The sequence below is a fragment of the Equus asinus genome, chromosome 9 (assembly GCF_041296235.1).
Source record: "Equus asinus isolate D_3611 breed Donkey chromosome 9, EquAss-T2T_v2, whole genome shotgun sequence".
In the NCBI taxonomy this organism is placed as follows: Eukaryota; Metazoa; Chordata; class Mammalia; order Perissodactyla; family Equidae; genus Equus; species Equus asinus.
Window position 1 is genome coordinate 64,619,697 of NC_091798.1, and position 19,281 is coordinate 64,638,977.

Consider the following 19,281-nt stretch of genomic DNA (forward strand, 5'->3'; position numbering starts at 1 on the left):
TACATAGTTGTATATCCTAGCTGCAGGTCCTTCTAGTTGTGGGATGTGGGACGCTGCCTCAACATGGCCTGACAAGCGGTGCCATGTCTGCGCCCAGGATCCGAACCCCGGGCTGCCGCAGCAGAGCGCAAGAACTTAACCACTCAGCCACAGAGCTGGCCCCTATTTTATAATCTTTGAATACATTATGCAGACTCCACTCACTGGAGAAATGTACATGTGCACAAAATTTTTCATACAGGTTCTAAGGCCTTCCAGTTTAAAAACTTTCTATTACTATAAAGTAGGGCTTTTTTTTTTTTTTTTTTTGAGGAAGATTAGCCCTGAGCTAACTACTGCCAATCCTCCTCTTTTTGCTGAGGAAGACTGGCCCTGAGCTAACATCCATGCCCATCTTCCTCTACTTTATACGTGGAATGCCTACCACAGCATGGCTTTTTGCCAAGCAGTGCCATGTCTGCACCCAGGATCTGAACCGGTGAACCCCGAGAATCGGAATGTGCAAACTTAACTGCTGCGCCATGGGGCTGGCCCCAAAGCAGGCCTTCTTAAACAGGTAAACATTTAACTGTTTCCCCTTAAAAATCTCTCTAGAAACTATAGAATAACAATCTCACTTATCTTCAACTACCAGATATTAGGATTTTTATTTGCAAAGGAAAAAATAAAAAATGATGTTTTCTGAAGCTTCCAGTTGATTAAGTAACAAGGTTGGCCTCACCTTAGAAGAAAAAAATTCAACACTGAGGAACAGAACACCTTTTCTCTCCGCAATAAAGATTAGGATTTTATTTGAATATAATAGTGTATAAATGTTACCTCTCCTTCATAATACATGAAAGTTTATTTCACCTTTCTTTTTAAATGTTTGGGAGAAATAACTTAAAATTCATGGACAAAAATATTAAGAATCTATTATCCATTGGAGAGTCACTTGTCCCAGGACAAAATTCAAAAAGAAAGTAAACGAGCGCCCTGCATCTGTGATTGAATCTGAGGGAAGGCTGCCCCTGACGAAGCACTGTGATACAGCCCCTAACACTGCTCAACTGAGTATGCAATTTCTGACAACACTGTACTATCCTCGAATCTAAGAATTCCATAATACTAACACAAGTTCCTAGTTTAGATATGAAGTACAGATTATTAAGTAAATATTCTAGAAAGCTATTTTAGAAAATATTACTTTGAGTAAAGAATATTTGTTTAGAATACTAATACACAAAGCAGTAAGTTAAAAATAAAATTGTATCTTAGAATATTTTTTTCCATTTTTTGATTCAAAGTAAATTTGACTTGGCAGGTGGTAGAGAGTTTTTCAGATGCAATGGTAAGAATAACAACAAAAATAATAACAATAATACCAAAAGCTAGCACTTAAGGAGCCTTTAGAATACCACATAGCATATAGTATGTGCTTTACTTGAATTAAGTCCTTTCAGCTTCTTAACCAACTTATGAAGTCCTAAAGTCATGCCCATTTTACAGATGTGTAGGGTGGTTCAGAATCCTGCTCATGGTTACACAGCCATTTAAGTGGGAGAGCCAGGATTCAAACTCAAGCAGTCCGACTCCACGGCATCTTGGAGGTAGGGAAGGCGGCTCCGCTCTTCTCCAGTGGGTAAGACACTCAAGGGGTACGTGCTAGAAGCACAGATGCAGTATCTGCAGCACTCAGCCTCATCAGAGCCCCATCTCCCCAAGGTTCTCCGAATCCTGCTCCATCAGAGAGCTCTATATCCACCCCAGCAAAGAGCTTTCACTCTGAATACCTCCAACCACCAGCAATGGCTGGACTGGGGTAAAAGGGACTTCTCTGAGGTGATTCTGAAGGTGAGGCGACTTCCCTTAGCTACTATAATGACAACACAAGCTTTTTTATTCGGTAAGTTCTTACTTTTTGTAAGGAATGATGGGAAGAGAATTGCCATATAATAATATTAGTGGTATTTCAGAAAATAGTTTCTTATGTCCCAGTTATAGAACAAAATTGATTATTTTCCAGAGTTGAGTTTTCTACCCCAAAACTTCCTTTCCTGGTGCTTATCCAAATGGCTGCTTTATAAATGATTTATGTTTGTTTGTTTTTGGGGGTTTTTTGGGGTAAGGAAGATTGGCCCGGAGCTGATCTGTTGCCAATCTCCGTCTTTTTGCTCGAGTAAGATTGTCACTGACCAAACATCTGTGCCAATCTTCCTCTGCTTTGTATGTGGGATGCCGCCACGCCACTGCATGGTTTGATGAGTGGTGTGTAGGTCCACACCTGGGATCCAAACATGCAACCCCTGGGCTGCTGAAGCAGAGCACGCAAACTTCACCACCATGCTACTGGGCTGGCCGTTGATGTGTTGATTTACGTTTTAACAGACAAGAAAACCAAATGTCAGTTGGATGTGACCTTGGGGATCCCTACCTTCACCCCTCTTTCCCAAGACATATAGCAAATGGACTCAAGTTTCAAAAACAGGAAGCTGGTTGGTGACAGTGGTGGAGCTGGGATGAGTCCCCTGACTCAGTCCAGGGCTCCCTTCACAAAACTGTGCTCTTTCCAGGCATCTGACAGTGAGATCCACTCAAAGCTCAATGGTATGGAAACAAAAGAGTTAGTATCATAAATGTTATCAGAATTTATAGCTGCAAATGAAACTCAATACTATAAATTAAAATGGTAACTCTCAAAAGTACTATATATTTCAGGGCTTTCCCACAATGACAAAGCATTTCTAATAGCATAAATAGAACCAAAGTAGGATCAAAATAATTTTATATCTTTTATAAACAAAATAGGACTGAAAAATCTTACAACTATATCTAGTATATAACAGAAAATAGCAAGTCAATAAACAAGATAAATATTCCTTTCCAACTATTCTAAAACTTTTGATACTACAGCAATAAAAAGAAACAGACACAAAAATTGTACTTAATTTGGTCGACCCCAAGAGTCTTGTCACCAATTAAGTTGCTTTCATTCTGAAAGAGTTTTGCCTAAAACAAAAATACCATCTGTTTTACCTAAAACATTAAGATGTTCTATTTTCTTGTCAATTCAGAAATCACATCTGTAGCCATTTTCTGAAAAGACAGCAAAAGATATTATATTTATGGGTGACTGCATAAGGAATGATGTTCAATCAAAATGTAATTTTCATCTACTGGAAGAAAATTTCATTTCTCCACTGACTATAACGCTGTAACTTTGGAGGAACACATGGTACATAAACAGGCTGATTTTCACAAATAAAAAGACCTTAAAAGTTAATGCAATAAAATAAGGTTGTTTTGTTGCTAAAGAGAGAAATAGTGAATACATTTGTATTCACTTTGTACATCTTTGTAGACAACTGATATCTATCTTGTGTGGGTTTTCAGGTGAGGAAAGGAAAAAACAACTTTTTACTGGTGCTACATCTCTACATGTTAGTGAGTCATCACATAAAAGGTAGAAATATGAAAACAACAAAACACAAACCCCCTTCTCTTTTCAAAACACTTTTAGACACAATATTGCTCCCAGGAAAGACACTCTACTCTACAATCCAATGAACCAATTGAAGAAGATACAAAACACGAGAGAAAACATCACTCACAGTGAAGGCAAACACGATGTCACAGGGGATAAATATGAACATGTTTCGAAGAAAAACATACAAGCTATCCAACTACCTATAACACTTGAAGTAGATATTAAGTACCTACAAAAAAATCTGAAACTCAGCTATGTTTTAGTTTGAAAAGTAGCCCAGTTTCACACATAATTTTCTTGCCTAAAATAATAAAATAAAATAATGCTACTCTCCAGATAAGGATGAAATAAATAAGTCCAAAGGCTCTATTTAAAATTTTTCTTTTACCACAAAGTTGTGAAGTGTTCTGAAGTCCAAGATGGGCTTGAAGCCCTCCCTGACTTTTTCAGGATCAGGATACCTTCACTAAAATCCTTTTCCTTGTTCCTCTTGTAGTGCACGCTTTATTAATCTGCATTTAGAAGGAAAAAAAATCTGGTTCAGAAGAATGGAAGACTTTGAAATATGCCACATCACTTCAGTCTATGCTCTGAACTGCTCTGAGTTAATCAGGTTTACGTTAGCAATTTCAGAAGACATGATGGACACTGGGAGGAAAAAAAGAGAGACAGCAGAGGACTAAGTGTGCAAGAAACTAGAAAAAATAAACTAAGGAATTTCTCACATATAATTGTCAATTCCCCACACCCCAATACAAATCACTTTTAAAAAATAACTCATATACCAGATATTTAATTTACTTTAACACTTTCATAGTGCATTATGTAACTCCAACTAACAGGGGGAAAAACTTTGGCGCTATGGCAATAAGAGAACAGAGTCATTCAAAATTTGCATTATCTGGCAGACACACCAAAATTAATGCCAGCTCTTCTTTGACACTACCTCATCTCCTTTCCAAAGTTTTTCTTAGGTTCCGTAAAGTTATGCATTTCCAAACATCTTAACTGGAAATTACTATAATCCTTCCTAGATTACAGGTGGTAGTCTCCACGCTAACTTTGCCTTCATATTGTAAGGTATCAAAATATCTCATCATAATCCCACATATACAGGCACATATATTTCCTCCCCATCTTCTGCACTTCCTGATTATGATCCTTGATGGGGTAATTGTAAGACATTGTAAGCAACAAGCAAAATCGTTTTAATTTCATTAGACAAACCATACAACTGAAACACTCAGTGTAAACTTAATTCACTGTATAATAATCTGACAACAATAAACTAGGACCACACAGCTAGTTAAGAAAGTTTGATTTAAAGCATAAACAATAAAAAAGCAATTAAAACATAGACTAACCAGGCAATTTAGCAGGTGTTCACTGAATACATAACTACTTTGCCATTGCTTTCAAGAAATAAAACTTAAAACTATCACTTAAAATGCAGTCTGTTCAACCACTTCCACAAATAAAATTTAAATCTAATAAAATCTAAAATGACTTTGTACCTAGGAACAAAATCATAGCAGACTAACTATAAAGGCATGGGAAGGAAGATTCTTTTAGAGTTCAAGTGAAATTGATGAAAAGAATGATTTATGATACCATGCCTTGAAAGTACTAAGGAGACAAACTCCACAATATAAATCGGTATGTCAGACTGATAGTGGCCTACTGACAAGCATTTTCTTCAAACTTCTAAATGAGAGTAAAATGTATAAATAGTTAATACACAATTATATTATTTTAAGTAGTCTATCATAAACTTTAAACTGCCTAATGCAAGAATTGTGAAAAGTATTATTTCAGGAGATGCAAGAATGGAAGAAGAAATTTAAAAAAAAATCTGATAATGAGGAAGCCTGAAGTACAGTCAAGAAGCTAGAGAACTCAGTTGAGTCAAGGAAAGGACTCTTGCAAAGAAAAAGTCAACACCTAAATCCCTCCACGCTTAGGGCATGTGGTACAGAAGGGTGAAGTCAGCACTGCTCCACTCACCAAGATTTCTTGAGAGACAGATATTTGCCAAAAGACTTTTGAAAGAGATGGGGATCAGGACAGAGAGGAAAAGCTGACACACCCAAGCGTGATGCTAATAACAATCTGATGCCAGTCAGAAGAGTCAAGTGGTTTTTGCTGTACTGTGTCTTTATTAGGGAACTTGCTAATTACTTTAAACGATTTCACAATTCTTCCAAACCATTACTCTACAGGTCTACAATCTCTATATCTGCAAGATCCAAAAAGCTCTGAAAAATCAAGATTTCTTCAAAACTCACTTGGTGGCAAAACCTAAACTGAATTGACATGAAGCTACATATAACTGTTTACCCCACTTGATCTGAATATTCAGAAAATTTAAAGTATTTGATGAGTCCTACCCCATAAAGTATTATGTAATATGCCATATATACATATTAACTTTCCTAAAATTAAAAAGTTCTGAATTCACAAATATACCTAGCTCTGAAGATTTCAGATAAAGGATTGAGGACCTGTATTTAGTAGCAGGCTATGTGGTAGAGTCTAAGTGACAGACTACTCATAGAAGACACCCCGCCTGTGTAGGTCCTGAGCAAGAAAGAACCAAGAAATGAAGGGGAGAGAAAACGTGAACACGTCGCAGCATAGTGCTGCTTAAGGCATGGACGTAAAATAACACTTGTCATTGAATGACTGACTGCCTGAACCAAGGAATAAGTATATTTTAACATGGTTCTAAATAGGTCACCAAGAAATAGTAAATGTTTAAGAATATTATATTTTCTTAATATGAGAACACTCTAAATCCCAATACAACATATTGCTCTTATTCTATGAGATTTTACTTTATATCTTCCTCAATTCTTAATTTTGCAATATCCAATTATGTTTTGGAATAAACAGAAAATCTCTGTTTCTTTAGTATTATGAGTGCTTGGATATGATTTTTCTACCTAACTGAAAGGAAATCTTGAGAACAGGTTTTTAAGACGCTTCTAGCACCCAAGACTGATTTATTTGGTACAGATCTGTTTCAACCATGTACAGAATACGATTGCAGTCTGAGGAAGAGCAGGCAGGGAAGATTAGCCAATGATCAGAAAATATGGTAGCTGCTCGGGGGTCTAGCTGATGAACCTAATGAGTAGATGCTGCTAGTTGCCTACACAATAGCCATTCTCACATTCTCCTTTACCGACAAAAACCCAATTTTACTCGGGATGACAACAGTACCAAGCTTTAAAAAAACTAATCAAAACAAACAAAAGCCTTGATATGCCCATGCTTGGGGTGGCCATGTGACATACTTCTGGCCAATGAAATGTAATTAGAATTCAATAGGGGAGCTTCCTGGAAAGCTATTACATCCCCAACTTAATAAAAGTCAGCAGACTCAACTGGCAGAAGTTTTATTCTTGGCTCCTCTTTTGTGGCTGGGACACAGATCCAATGTCTGGAGAAGCAGGCACAATCTTGAAACAACAGCCACAGGCTAAGGACAACAGAGCTAAAAGGTAAAAGAGGTCTGGTCCTTTGATGACTCCATGGAACACATCATGAGTCCTGGACTACGTACCTTGAAACTTGTTCATAAGAAAAATTAACTGCTTCATTGTGAAGCCAATGTACTAAGGTTTTTGTTATGTGCCGTTGAATGCAATGCAAAGTAAAGTACCATACACACAAGAAATATTGGGTAACACAGGGAAGCCAAAAAGTACCAAAAACTTAATATTAATCTTAAAAGGAGAGAACGTTGAATACAAGATGATTCTCCCAAAGCAAAAAATGTTCTCATAAAGATTCATCACTATTGACATACTTTTCCTTAAAGGGTTGCTTATTTTTAAGTATGTCCTTAACTGCCTATCAAATATTACACATAACTTTTTCTCGTAATTTTCACTCTCTCCATCTCAATTTTCAGTTATCAATTCAGCAAACACCTCCTATGTGCTAAGCATTTCTTCCTTATTTCACTCAACTATTCATAAGTTCTTTAATTCAAACAAGTCGTTTTCATATTCTCCATGGAACTTGAAAGGCAAATTTCATAAAAACTTAAGTTAAAACCTCAGAATTTTGATTTTATTACAAAAAGAAATGCTAATTTATCATATTTTTTAGCTTTATATAGAATTTTATGAACACAGAATATCTGATCAAATCATTGATGCTTATCATTGATGAACATTTAAATCTTTTAAAGCATTTGTTCACATGATAAATAAAGTTGAGAGACATAGCCTTGTCCACAGTCCTCTTCATCTCCAAATACGATTGTTTTCTGCAGCATAGATTTCTTCCAGTGCAATGCCCAGTTCAAATGCTCCTGGCACATATCAGTAGGTCACTTTCCTGAAAGATTGCTAGGTGTCATGTTAGAATGATGAACAAGACCCAGCCCATGCCTTCACAGGGTTTATAGCAAGTCCCTTCAGAGGAAGGTTAAATAGGAGGCAAGTGGGACAATAGTGGGTACACACGCAGTCCCACGAGAGCATACAGGAGGGACACCTAGCCCTGACTTAAGGATTTCAGGGAAAGGTTCCAGAGGAAGTAACAACTAAGCTGAGTCCTAAAAGATAATCAAGAATCAATCAGGGAAATTGTGTGTATGTGTGTGTTTGGGAATGGGGTGCCTGGGAGGTTTTCTATTCCCCCCAGGCAGCAAAGGTCTGGAAGTGAGAGAGAACATGGCATATCAGAGAACTGATAGTTGAAGGGCTGAAGTACACAGTGCATGCTGGGGTGCTGTGAAAGATGATGCTACAGAAACCAAAATGCAGACACATAGGTCAAGTTATGGAGTCTGTGAGTTTATCCTTGGATAAATGGAGAAAAGAAGGGTTTTGAGCAGAGAAGTTACAATATCATTGCTAATATTTGTTGAGTGCCCACTAAGTGCTAGATTTTATATGATTAAGTTCATACACGTGATCTTATTTAATTCCTCCAACAAATGTATGAGGCAGGGACACCTGTCACAGGGTTGTTGGCATCACTCAGGGGAGAGAGAGTAGCAGCCTGAAGAAGGGTAGTGGCATCGAGGATGAGGAGAAGTGGACAAAACAGAGAGACAGTTAAGAAGTAGAACAAAAAGAACTGGTGTTTGTTTGGATACAAGGTGAAACAGAAGGGACAAAGATAATCAGGGTAATCCTATAATTTACTGTCCAAACAAATACACTTTTGAGCGCAAAGAGGGACACTAGTGAAAAACTGGAATACACGATCACGCTAAGATTGAAGCCCAGGCTTCTGGCCTGGGAAACTAGATGACGATAATAAAGCTTTATTAAAGAGCTTAGGACCACCACAGAACAGGTTTGAATGGAAAGAAGTTCAGTTTTAAATACACTGAGATGGAGGTACCAGTGGGCGGTTCCAATGGAGGTATTCATCTGGCCTGCGGGCGTGTGGGTCTAGAACTCCAGAGATTTTTCTCAGCAGAGATATATTTTGGAAGTCAACAGTATATTGACAATTAATAAAGGCAATGGAGTAAGTAATATCACTCTCACTAGAAGCTTCTGTCTTTAAATCTTCCTGAGGCAAAACAATTGTTTATTTAAGATCTCCTATATGCTCCTGACTTTCCTTTTTCAGACGGTAACATTATCTGAAGCTACAGACCTACATTACTGTTAGTAAACTATCTTTACACTATAAGAGCTCTGCCAAAACTGGAAGGACATTTCTACTTTCAGTTTGGTAATCAAATTTACAATAATGATTTGGATTCGCACTGTCTAATTATTTCCAATGCCTTCTTAATTTTGATTCATATATTAGTCAGCTGAGTTTACTTCATTAAGAAAACTTTTAGAAAGAAAAGAGTATCTGTGGTATATTTTATAACTGTTTTCATATTTGAAAATAACTTGCTGTTGCCTTCACACATGAAAGATAACTCGGAGTACAAGATGATTTCAAAACTCGACAGTCTTCTTGTTACAGAGAAGAAACCTAAGTCAGTCTAGCCTTTGTTCCATATTATACACTATCTGTCTTTCTGCCTGGGTACTTCTACAATACATCTTTTTCCTTTTAATTGAACTAAGTTACCAAGACATACTAGGGGTGACTCTCTTTTCATTTATATTACCCAGAACTTAGCCTTTTTCATCTATAAAGCAAGGCCTTCTCAGCTCAGAAAACTTTTCATCAATTATATCTTTGATCATTGCCTCTGCTCCAGTTTTTTCCTAGAGAAAATCTATAATTCTTCTGTTGGAATCTTGTCCTCCATAACTATCATCTTGTTTCTTATGGTTTCCACTCGTCTTTCTTTTCTCTGTATTCTTGAAAAGCACCTCATGGGTTTCTTTTCTTTTTCATGTCACTGAAACTCTTTCACAATGGCCGCTTCACTCCGCAGTATCACTAATGAAGATGTTCTGTTAACCCCCCAACCAGTCTTTCCTTACCTCATGCCTCCTCTTTTCCATGTCATCACGTCATTTTAGTTTTTTGGTTTCTGTATGATTCATACTCCTTAGAGATCCTGACTGTTCTTGAGAATCTCAAAGAGGATTTTTAAAAATTTTTTTTCTGGTTGTTGTAATGAATCCCTTTAAGATCTAAGGTGTGCTTCTGCGTCTTCGTGTTATCCTTATTTTTTGTTGTTCTGTGGAGGTTTCTCATAGGTGTCCTACGATAACTTTTCACTAACTTACCCTCATAGAAGTAGACACCCACCCAGACCCTGTGTGTGCCAAAGGTACCCTTGGTCTTTATTTTGGTATTGGTTGAAGTCCCTCTCTTAGCTAGTTAGTTTATTTGACAAGTATGTGTTGATCATCTATAATGTGCCAGGTATTTGCCAGAGGGTGCAAAAGCACACAAGTTCCCTGTCCTCATAGAGCTAACATTTCAGCAAAGGAGATGGAAAACAAAAGGTAAATAAAATAATCAGTTTGTTAATAATGCCTGAAGGATGTAAAGAAGATGCAGTGATGGAGAAAAGAGTGGAAAATAAGTTCACATGCATTGATGTAGCCTGACTGCAAGTTCCCAAAAGGCTGCCGTCCAAGGTGGCTGTGCCTGTAGTGTTCTATACCAGCTCTGGTGCTCAAAATGAACAGAGTTTCTTTCTACAACAAAGAAGATCGTGGCATTCTTCTGGCCCATGCCACCATCAACAGCAATTTCCTAGAGCAGACACTTCCCCTGATGAAGGCTCTGCCATCAGTTCCCCATTTGTCCCTGCCTATTTTATGTCTGGCAGATTCAGTCTCCAAATTAGTTGTAAAATACAGACACAGTGGAAGCCCTCTTATCAGTGTGATTAAGGCTGGCAATAGACCTGTTAACTGAAAGAGTTAAAGTTGATTTGAAAGTAAAAGCTAAAGTAGGACATCTTTAAGAAATACATATATATTTATTTATTCTTAATACTTTACCATAAAACATACAAATATGTATCATTTACTAATCTACTAATGTAAAAGCAAAGCTTCTGCTTTGACTATGGGACCACTAATTGGAGTCCTATGTCATATTTTCTGCGTAACAATACATGTGATAAATCATCTATAGTGTTTAGCTTAGGTTTCTCTAAACTAGACCAAGAAGTTCAACACTTAAAAAAATATTAAGCAATCTGAATACAAACTGCTTCTACATCTTTATGATTTCTTCCCAAATCTTTTGTAGACATCTTGCCAATATTTATCAGTGATTCACCTTTGTTGAAAATTTCCAAAGCACTCAACTTCATATAAAAAAAAATCTTTTTTGCATAATTCATCAGTTTAATAAAAATCAAATTATGAGAGAAAAATACCAAGAATAACTCATATGGGAATAAATAATTGATTCATGATAATCACACAACTCAACTGAAATACTGGAGGGAGAGAAGTATGCCATTCTCCATAGCTAGCAGCCTGTTAGTGACAAGATCAGGGTACCACAGGCACAGAAAAGGAATGGAGAATATCAGTTGATCCAGTTCGCCAATTAAGTGGAGACTGATTAACAGAATTCTTAGACAGAGAGGATGAAAAGAAAAGAATAGTTACCTATTTCATTAGCAATCTTAAAAAACAGCATGCTACCTGTATTAAAATGTGAGCCCACTTTTCTAGTTGGTAAAGTAGAAGAATTTCAAAACCTTAGGGGTAGACATTATGAAAAGGAAAAGGAATCAATCTCCATACTTGCTTTAGAGACCTGCATGTTGCTTTTATTTCTGTTTATCATTGGCTGGTGAATAATTGCATTTCTCAGTCCAGTCAATCAGCTTTATAGTTTGTGGATATCTCAGATTGTGGCAATAGGCTATAAGACCAAGGTTTTGGTATTCCTCTGATTGTTCATCATTTTCTATGTTTTCATGAGTTTTAATAGGAAATTGAGAGTCAGGCTCAGGGTTCCTAGTCAGCCATCACATAAAATAGAAGTGTCAACTTATTTTTAATATATAGGTGTTATTTCATGAAAGTCAATGTGAGGTTGCAACAGTATTTCAGGAATTAATACTCATAATTCCTGATATAAAATAAATAGAAATGTCAAGAGTAAGGAGAATATTGTGGGAAGGTGGAGTCTTTCCTTCTATTCCCTCCCCCAAAGCCATTATATTTCTCTGAAAAATTAGGCAAAATGGAAGCCTATGAATGACTGATTTAGAATGGCAAACACCAGATAAGATTATTTTATGTTGCTACCCAGACAATGATTACTCTAAAACCAGTTCCAACCACTAGGCAAAGAAGTTTTAACATAAAATTAACTAATGTATCATACTGAAAGTATCTTCAGTTCCCTAAGAAACTTTTCGTTATTTAAATAATGTACTATATTCTACTTAGTCTTTTGGGTAAAACATCCTTTCTAAAAATGTCCCAGATTACAGATATGCTGAAACATGCTTCCGGTTAATCAGAGAATGGGTCAATCTATATCTTGAAAAAGTCAAAGATAACACAGTATAACTCAGATGGAATGTAGATGAAAATACAGAAACACCTTTCAAAAGCAACTAATACTTCAACAGAAAAGCATCTCAGAGATGAGTTTAGGAACTCATCCTTCAAGTCTAGTAATGAGTATTAATTCATAAACACACTATGCTATTAATACCCAGATAGACCTATACTAAAACTAGAATAGTTCAGTTTTTTATTTTTAAGAGTCTCTAGTGCCGCCAGTTAAGAATTTTCCCATTAAAAGAAAAGTTCTAATGTAGCTTTAAAAGGAAAGGACATTTCAGCTGCTCTCAAATAATAGAATCTGGGGAGGGCCAAGAATATCAAATCCCAGTCAAATCATGTATTCTCTTATTACCTCGAATTCCCTTGGGATAATTTTAAGATGTGAGCCAGCATTTTCAAGAAGGGAAAGTCTCAAGCTTCCTGACTTTGTACCTTTATTTTTTCGCTAACCAATATGATGACATTTCTATACTAGTTTTTCCAGTACATGACAAGATTTGAGCTTAAACCATACAATCCATGAGCAACAAGCACAGTTCTTACACCAATCATCACTGCTAACACTTCGCCATCTCTCTCAAAGAAAAACAGCCAAGCACAAGGCAAGCTCCATCTTGACACTGACAGCCCTCTCATCAGACTCCAGTTTCTCAGACTTGAACCACCTTGGCTCAAGTCGTGGAATCTCAATTCAGTTCTTGAGCTACAAACACTTCTACCAAGCTTAGATTACAATAAAAAATACTGCCAGAATCTGAGTGGTTAGAACTCTGTTTTCCTAGAAATTTCATTTCCAAACAATAAAAAGAAGCCTGTGAGCTTGGTTTCTTCATTTAAAACTTATGTTTAAACAACTGGTAGAGCTACAGATACCTTCTTACATACATTTTGATTTGGTATAAAAATATGTTGATGACATGATGACCAACAAAAAAATGATCTAAAGCCTTGAATCCCAATACACTAATAGATAATTATTCCCAGAAAGAACTGTTTCTGATAACAATAGTAAAAATAAAAAATGTAGAATGAGGCAAATCTATGTCAACACCAACAACAAAACGTCTAACGTATAAAACTGATCTGATAAGGCCAACTCATTCAGGTATTTGGGAATATCTTTTGAACTCATTTATTCTGAAGAGCCCCCCAAGAATGCAATCTCAACAAACTTAATTGTATAAGAACGAGATGATGCTGAGATGAAACCTAAAACTTTTCAAGCCTCATTGCATGAAACTAAAATCTCAAATGAGCAGTTGCCCAAATGCTGAGCAAATTCTAAGCTTTATTGAATTACTGTTTAATTTATTTTTACTTGTAGTAGTATTTAGTGTATTAGGAAGCCCTCTGGCATCAAATTTTCAAATATTAGATGAAAGAAGTATTTTGGGAAAATATATACCAAGACACCACATTTTCACATAGAATGTGAACTGTTTTATGTATATCTAGTGTGTGAAGTTTAATATTCTCTTCAACCAATAATTAAATGTATTTCAACAAATCTTTATTGAATTCTCACTATGTTGAATATAATACCACAAGCATGGTGGGGGAAATAAATGAAAGAAATAGTTCCTACCCTCAAGGAGTTTACAATCTAGCAGGACTAACTTCAAATAATTATACTGGCAGAAATAAGCCAATACCAATTCCCAGCCATACGAGTGAACCATATTGGAAGTGATTTAGATGAAAATTTGGGGCCAATATCATAATGCGATGAGACTGTGGGCATCTTGGGAGGAGGGTGGAACATTTTGGACATGGAAGGTATGTGAATTGTGGTAGCCAGTAGGTGAACTATGGTAGACAGTCTCCAGAGATGACTGCCTTCATTCCCTTTGCTTCCCGCACATGCTCCTCACATCAAGCAACAGAGAATAATCCCTCTCCCCTTGAATCTTGGCTGACCTTAGTGACTTGCCTGATTAACAGAATGTAGTGGAAATGACCTTCTAGAACTTCTGAGGCTAGGTCCTAAGAAGTCCTGCTGCTTCCACCCAGGTAACTTTCTCAGAGTTCTGCTTTGGATAGATTCCTCTGATAACTACATGAATAAATTAGGGGCACAGTGAAATTGAAGATAAAAGGGCAAGAAGCCATTGCAGTAGTTCAAGCAAAACATAAAGGATGGCTCAAAACCAGAAAGTAATAGGAAAAGAGGAGATGATTGATGTTAGAGATGAGAAAGGCAAAATCCAAAAGACTCCACTTGATGAAACTTAAGGAATAAGAAAAGGCAGAAGTCAAAGTGGTTCTGGGGTTTCAGCACCTAGACAACTAAAAAGAGAATGATGCTATTAATCAAGACTGGGATCCAAAAGAAAAGCACCTATAGAGAAAACCAGAGGAAATTACTTTAGTGGTGTTGGGAGGCCACCCACAGAGAACCATTCAACAAGTACATGGCAATGGGGGTATCAAGTGTCTTTTCTGGAATTAAGTACTTTTTATATCCAGCTGATATTCTGAAGTAACCCAAGCCCAGAAGACACTAACTTTCTTTGTGTCTCCACAGTTAATGGTTTCTTTTCAAATTAATCCCTTCTTTTTCCAGCCAAAAGAGATGTAGGACTCCTTACCAATAAACACCTTGCTAAAAATTATAAGCACTGAAGGGTAAATTTGCAATAGCCGTTTGAATAAATTACTCTCAAACTAAAAACGTTTCTACTTGAAAGATTAAATTTTCAGAATTATAGAAGCTACCTCAATGTAATTTTGATGATATACTTGGCATTCAGAATTCTCCACCTTATAAACAAGTTCCTTTACACCTTGTCAAACCACGTGGCTTCCTGGCCTGTGCTATGGCAACATTTATGCCCACTCTGCACAGACGGAACACTGAAAGAAGACTGAAATCTCTGCTTGTCTGCCTTTCACTTTGCAGCCTGGGTGTCCTAAAAGCTCCTCATCCTCTAAGTCTCTGCATTAACTTTCTTTACAATCACTTTCCTTAGGCAATTATGAACGCGGAGAGAAACAGAAACATCGTTTAAGGATTATTTAAGGCTAGAAAATTTATGACTTGTTCAGGGTACCCTAACTTTTAACTCTTAAGTGTACCCGCTTCTGTATAAAGACTATGAATGCACACACTACACAGCTCGCATAACCTTGTGAACTAAATTAGGAACATCGACATGTACTACTTCACTGTCAGCAGATTACAGACTACTTTTTAAATACTCACAAACTAAACTGTTAGGTTCTAACAATAATTAACATTATTAACAGCATGATCAAATTCATTTACATTTACTATTTAAATTGTATAGGTTTAGATCAGTGTTTCTCAACCTTTTTTACATTAGAAACTCCTTAAAGACTCCTTTTAGACATTTTTTCCTCATCATTCCTCCACAGAATTTTAATACTACACATGAAATGTATGTCTGTTATGTACTAGTATGTATCTGTGTTTTATATATTAAAAAGAGTAAGTTTTTTTGACCCGCCCCAAGAACCAATTTTTACCCTCCTGGGGAGGATATCTCCCACACTGAGAATGCATGTTTTATTTAGATTAATAATTTGTTGCTCAAATAAGAATTACACTTATAACTAATCAAAATAATGCTAAGCCTTAGAGTATCATAGAAGACCCATGAAGAACACAAGAAAGAATCTCAGCCACATCTCCGAAACTTTCAATTTAAAGACTGAGAATTGCAGACAGCTCAGTATCTGCTAAATAAAACTATCAATGAATTCTTCCATTTTAAAGGCCACCATCATTCCTCCATCCTCCCCTGGTTTTACTGAGAGATCAGTAACTCAGATAATTTGTAGCTAACAGATAAAATATAGATCTTAAAACCAAAAATATAAGTAGTTCTATTCATGAGGCTCTAAAGTACAAAACGGATCGTAAAGGTAAAAATAAGAATCTGACAATCATATGTATTCCCAATTCACCTAACTGTGGAAATGGTAGCACTGATATTTGGTAAAAAGGAACTGTGAAGAAATAATATTAAGATGAAAAACACTATTTAAATACAAACTGTTAAAAGGAAATATCAAAAAGCGATCATTTTACTAATAGCCTATTTAAAATAGACTATTTATGTTTATCTATAATTAAAATGACTTAATTTAAAGCTCAAAATATATTTCTCCTTAATGAATACAACTATATCTCCTAACTTTCTTCCTCCAGTATAAGGAAGGCTAAATTATCACTTACTGCTGACTAAGGTAAGGACAGTAGGAGGAAGAGAAACCACAGGGCACATCTCTTCCTCTGACCCATCATGGCCCCATCCCCTCTGCACCTCACCCACCCTAAGATACACCCACAGGAAGACTATTTTGGGGTAGGCATGGGACATGAATTACTTGTAGCAAGCATAAGCCATTCATACAGTCAGCAAAAACAAAGATCTTCCCCCCACCAAAATAGAAAAAGGTAAAAAAAAAAGTTAAAAGATAGGAGGATTATGCCTAAAGCCAAACAGATTTACTAACACCACAGTCTACGAGGGACACGATATTTAAGAAAAAGCCAAATAACCCTGCAGTCTATGATGGACATGATATTTAAGAAACAGCCGTATAACCCCAAATGCATTGAAACGTCACTTATTTTAAGACAAAGAAAACATTTGGTGATTGCAGTATCATTATTCTTTCATCCTAATTACGGCTTGGCAATATGAAAGCCTTTGACTTCAGCAAGACTTTAAAAACTTTCTTTTCAAGTTAATCCCTTCTTTTTTGGCCAAAAGAAAGAGACGTAGAATTTCTTTACTATTACTTTAGTGACACTTTACTATTGCTAAAAAAATACTTTTCTTGTTCTAAAGTATGAGCTGTATACGTTTTAAGTCTCTACTTACCGAAGAAATTTAGTCAGCTAAGGCTTGAAATCTTAACTTTACTAGCAACTGTACATTTTCTGTAATACTTTAATTCCACTTATTTTAAAATAATTTTAATAAAATACACCTAGTTAAAACCACAAATTACTCCTTACAATTATTCTTTTATCCTGCAATTTGGAAGAGATGATATGAAATTTCTCAATTTAGACAGTAAAAAGTTATATTAAAAAAATACACTGCGTATCTGGGAGGACACTGGATACTAACTGACTGATATTTGATCGTTAAAAACAGGTAACTTGGTTAAATAATTGCCAATAAAAACATAAAACATTTCTTTGCAAATCTGAGACAGCCACCAATTAAATGTCCCATTTTTAGGTCAACTGAACACTTTTCTCATTTACCTTAACATAAATCAATAGTGCTAAAATAAGGCAGGTCAACCAGCACAATGACAGCTATCTAGTAAATAATTTACAGTAAAAGCACTTATCTTCTGACAATAATTAAGTTCCTTCCTTCATTTAAAAATTTAGGATCAGGGATTAATGAAAGCAAGTAAACAAAAAGTTAATCAAGAAAAAATGTACTCTGAAAGTAATCAATATTATAAATATAAGGCAATTTTTTATCATAAAGTTACATATTTACCATCTCACATCAAATATCTGTAAGTAATATTGTTATAATAGTTTATTCGGCCATCAGTGTACCAAGGCCTGTGTTAGCTATTAGCACTGAACATGACACACTCATGAGAGAAAATTCATTTCTTCAGAAAAATGTTTTAAATTAATAAATTGATTAAATGAAATACTGCCTCAAAATATATGCTGGTTACAGAATAAAATCATAAAAATCAAAAAAGTCAAGGCAGAAAAGTGGTAAAAGTTTATGAGAAATCATGTATTTACCTTGGCTCCGCACTCAGCTTTATTACATTTTTTCGTGGCAAAGAACTTTGTGATTTTTGTGTTAAATCCTATAAAAAATAACAAAAATTATTAATTTACTTTTAAAACTAGTTTCAAAATTATTTACATAATAATACCTTGCAAAAATCATGAAAAGGGCACCATAGGAAAAAAAATCCTTTTTCCAGCTATATAAAGTCCATCAAAGTTCAAAATAGATAATTCTTGTGTGTGTGCATGTGAATACATGTATTTACACTCCAAGTGCAGATACGCTACAGGGACTAGAGTCCATAATGGGTAGTTCCTATTATGAACCAAATAAACCAGGGTTCTAGAGATAATTCTGCAAAAAGTTTTACTACTTTACTTTTATATGATGTTTCATATCCTTAAGAAATGTATGTCCATTTATTGTATTTTTTACTTTAATATGAAAACGTATAATCATAGTCTGATTATAAGCAGCAGTCTACGGAAATATTGAAGCTGTATCTCTGACTCCAGATGTGTCAATTCAAATTACATGTAAAATTTCAAAGCCTATCATTCACAATAGATTCTAATGATAAGTAAATTACAATTTTAAAATATCTGAGTTGCCAAGTGGAAGTGTGAAGAGGATGGTAATCAACCATTTTTTTCAACTGTTCTTTCTTGCTGCAGAACAGCGTGTTTTTCCTTCCAGAGCAGTCTGCTCTACTACCTCATCTGATCCTATTAGCGACATAAGCCATGGAGATATTATCGTCCCATTTTACAGATAAATGAATGAGGGCTCAGAGATGTGAAGCCACTGTTTCAAGGCGCACCCAATCAGGTGCAGAGGTTGAGCTAACAGCTAATCTCCTAACTCCTCCATAACTGCCCTACTGTTACACGTATCTCAGCACCGCCCACAGCATGGACTCATCCTGAAAACAGAAAGCAATTTAGAATCATTCAAACTGAAGGTTAGCAAGAATACATTAAGAATTTACAGAAGTTCAAATATCAAGGGGCTTCTCATTAAAGCCAAGCAAAATAACTAAGTATAATGTCCAGTTACCTTACAATATCATCTAGTGTTCTAAAAGCTTCTACATTCCACATACCTTGAAATAAATTCAGTGTTTTATTTTTCATGCTTAGAT

At 35.9% G+C, this 19,281-nt stretch overlaps 1 protein-coding gene across 3 annotated transcripts in view; it reads right to left on the minus strand.

Moving 5' to 3' along the window:
• Positions 1 to 19,281, minus strand: part of MAN2A1 (mannosidase alpha class 2A member 1) — a 268,043-nt gene that overhangs the window by 152,058 nt on the left and 96,704 nt on the right. For all 3 annotated transcript variants that reach the window (XM_070517621.1, XM_070517622.1, XM_070517620.1), the window contains exon 12: positions 18,149 to 18,216. In XM_070517621.1, coding sequence (XP_070373722.1) covers positions 18,149 to 18,216 — 68 coding nt within the window. The remainder of the gene's footprint in view (positions 1 to 18,148; positions 18,217 to 19,281) is intronic.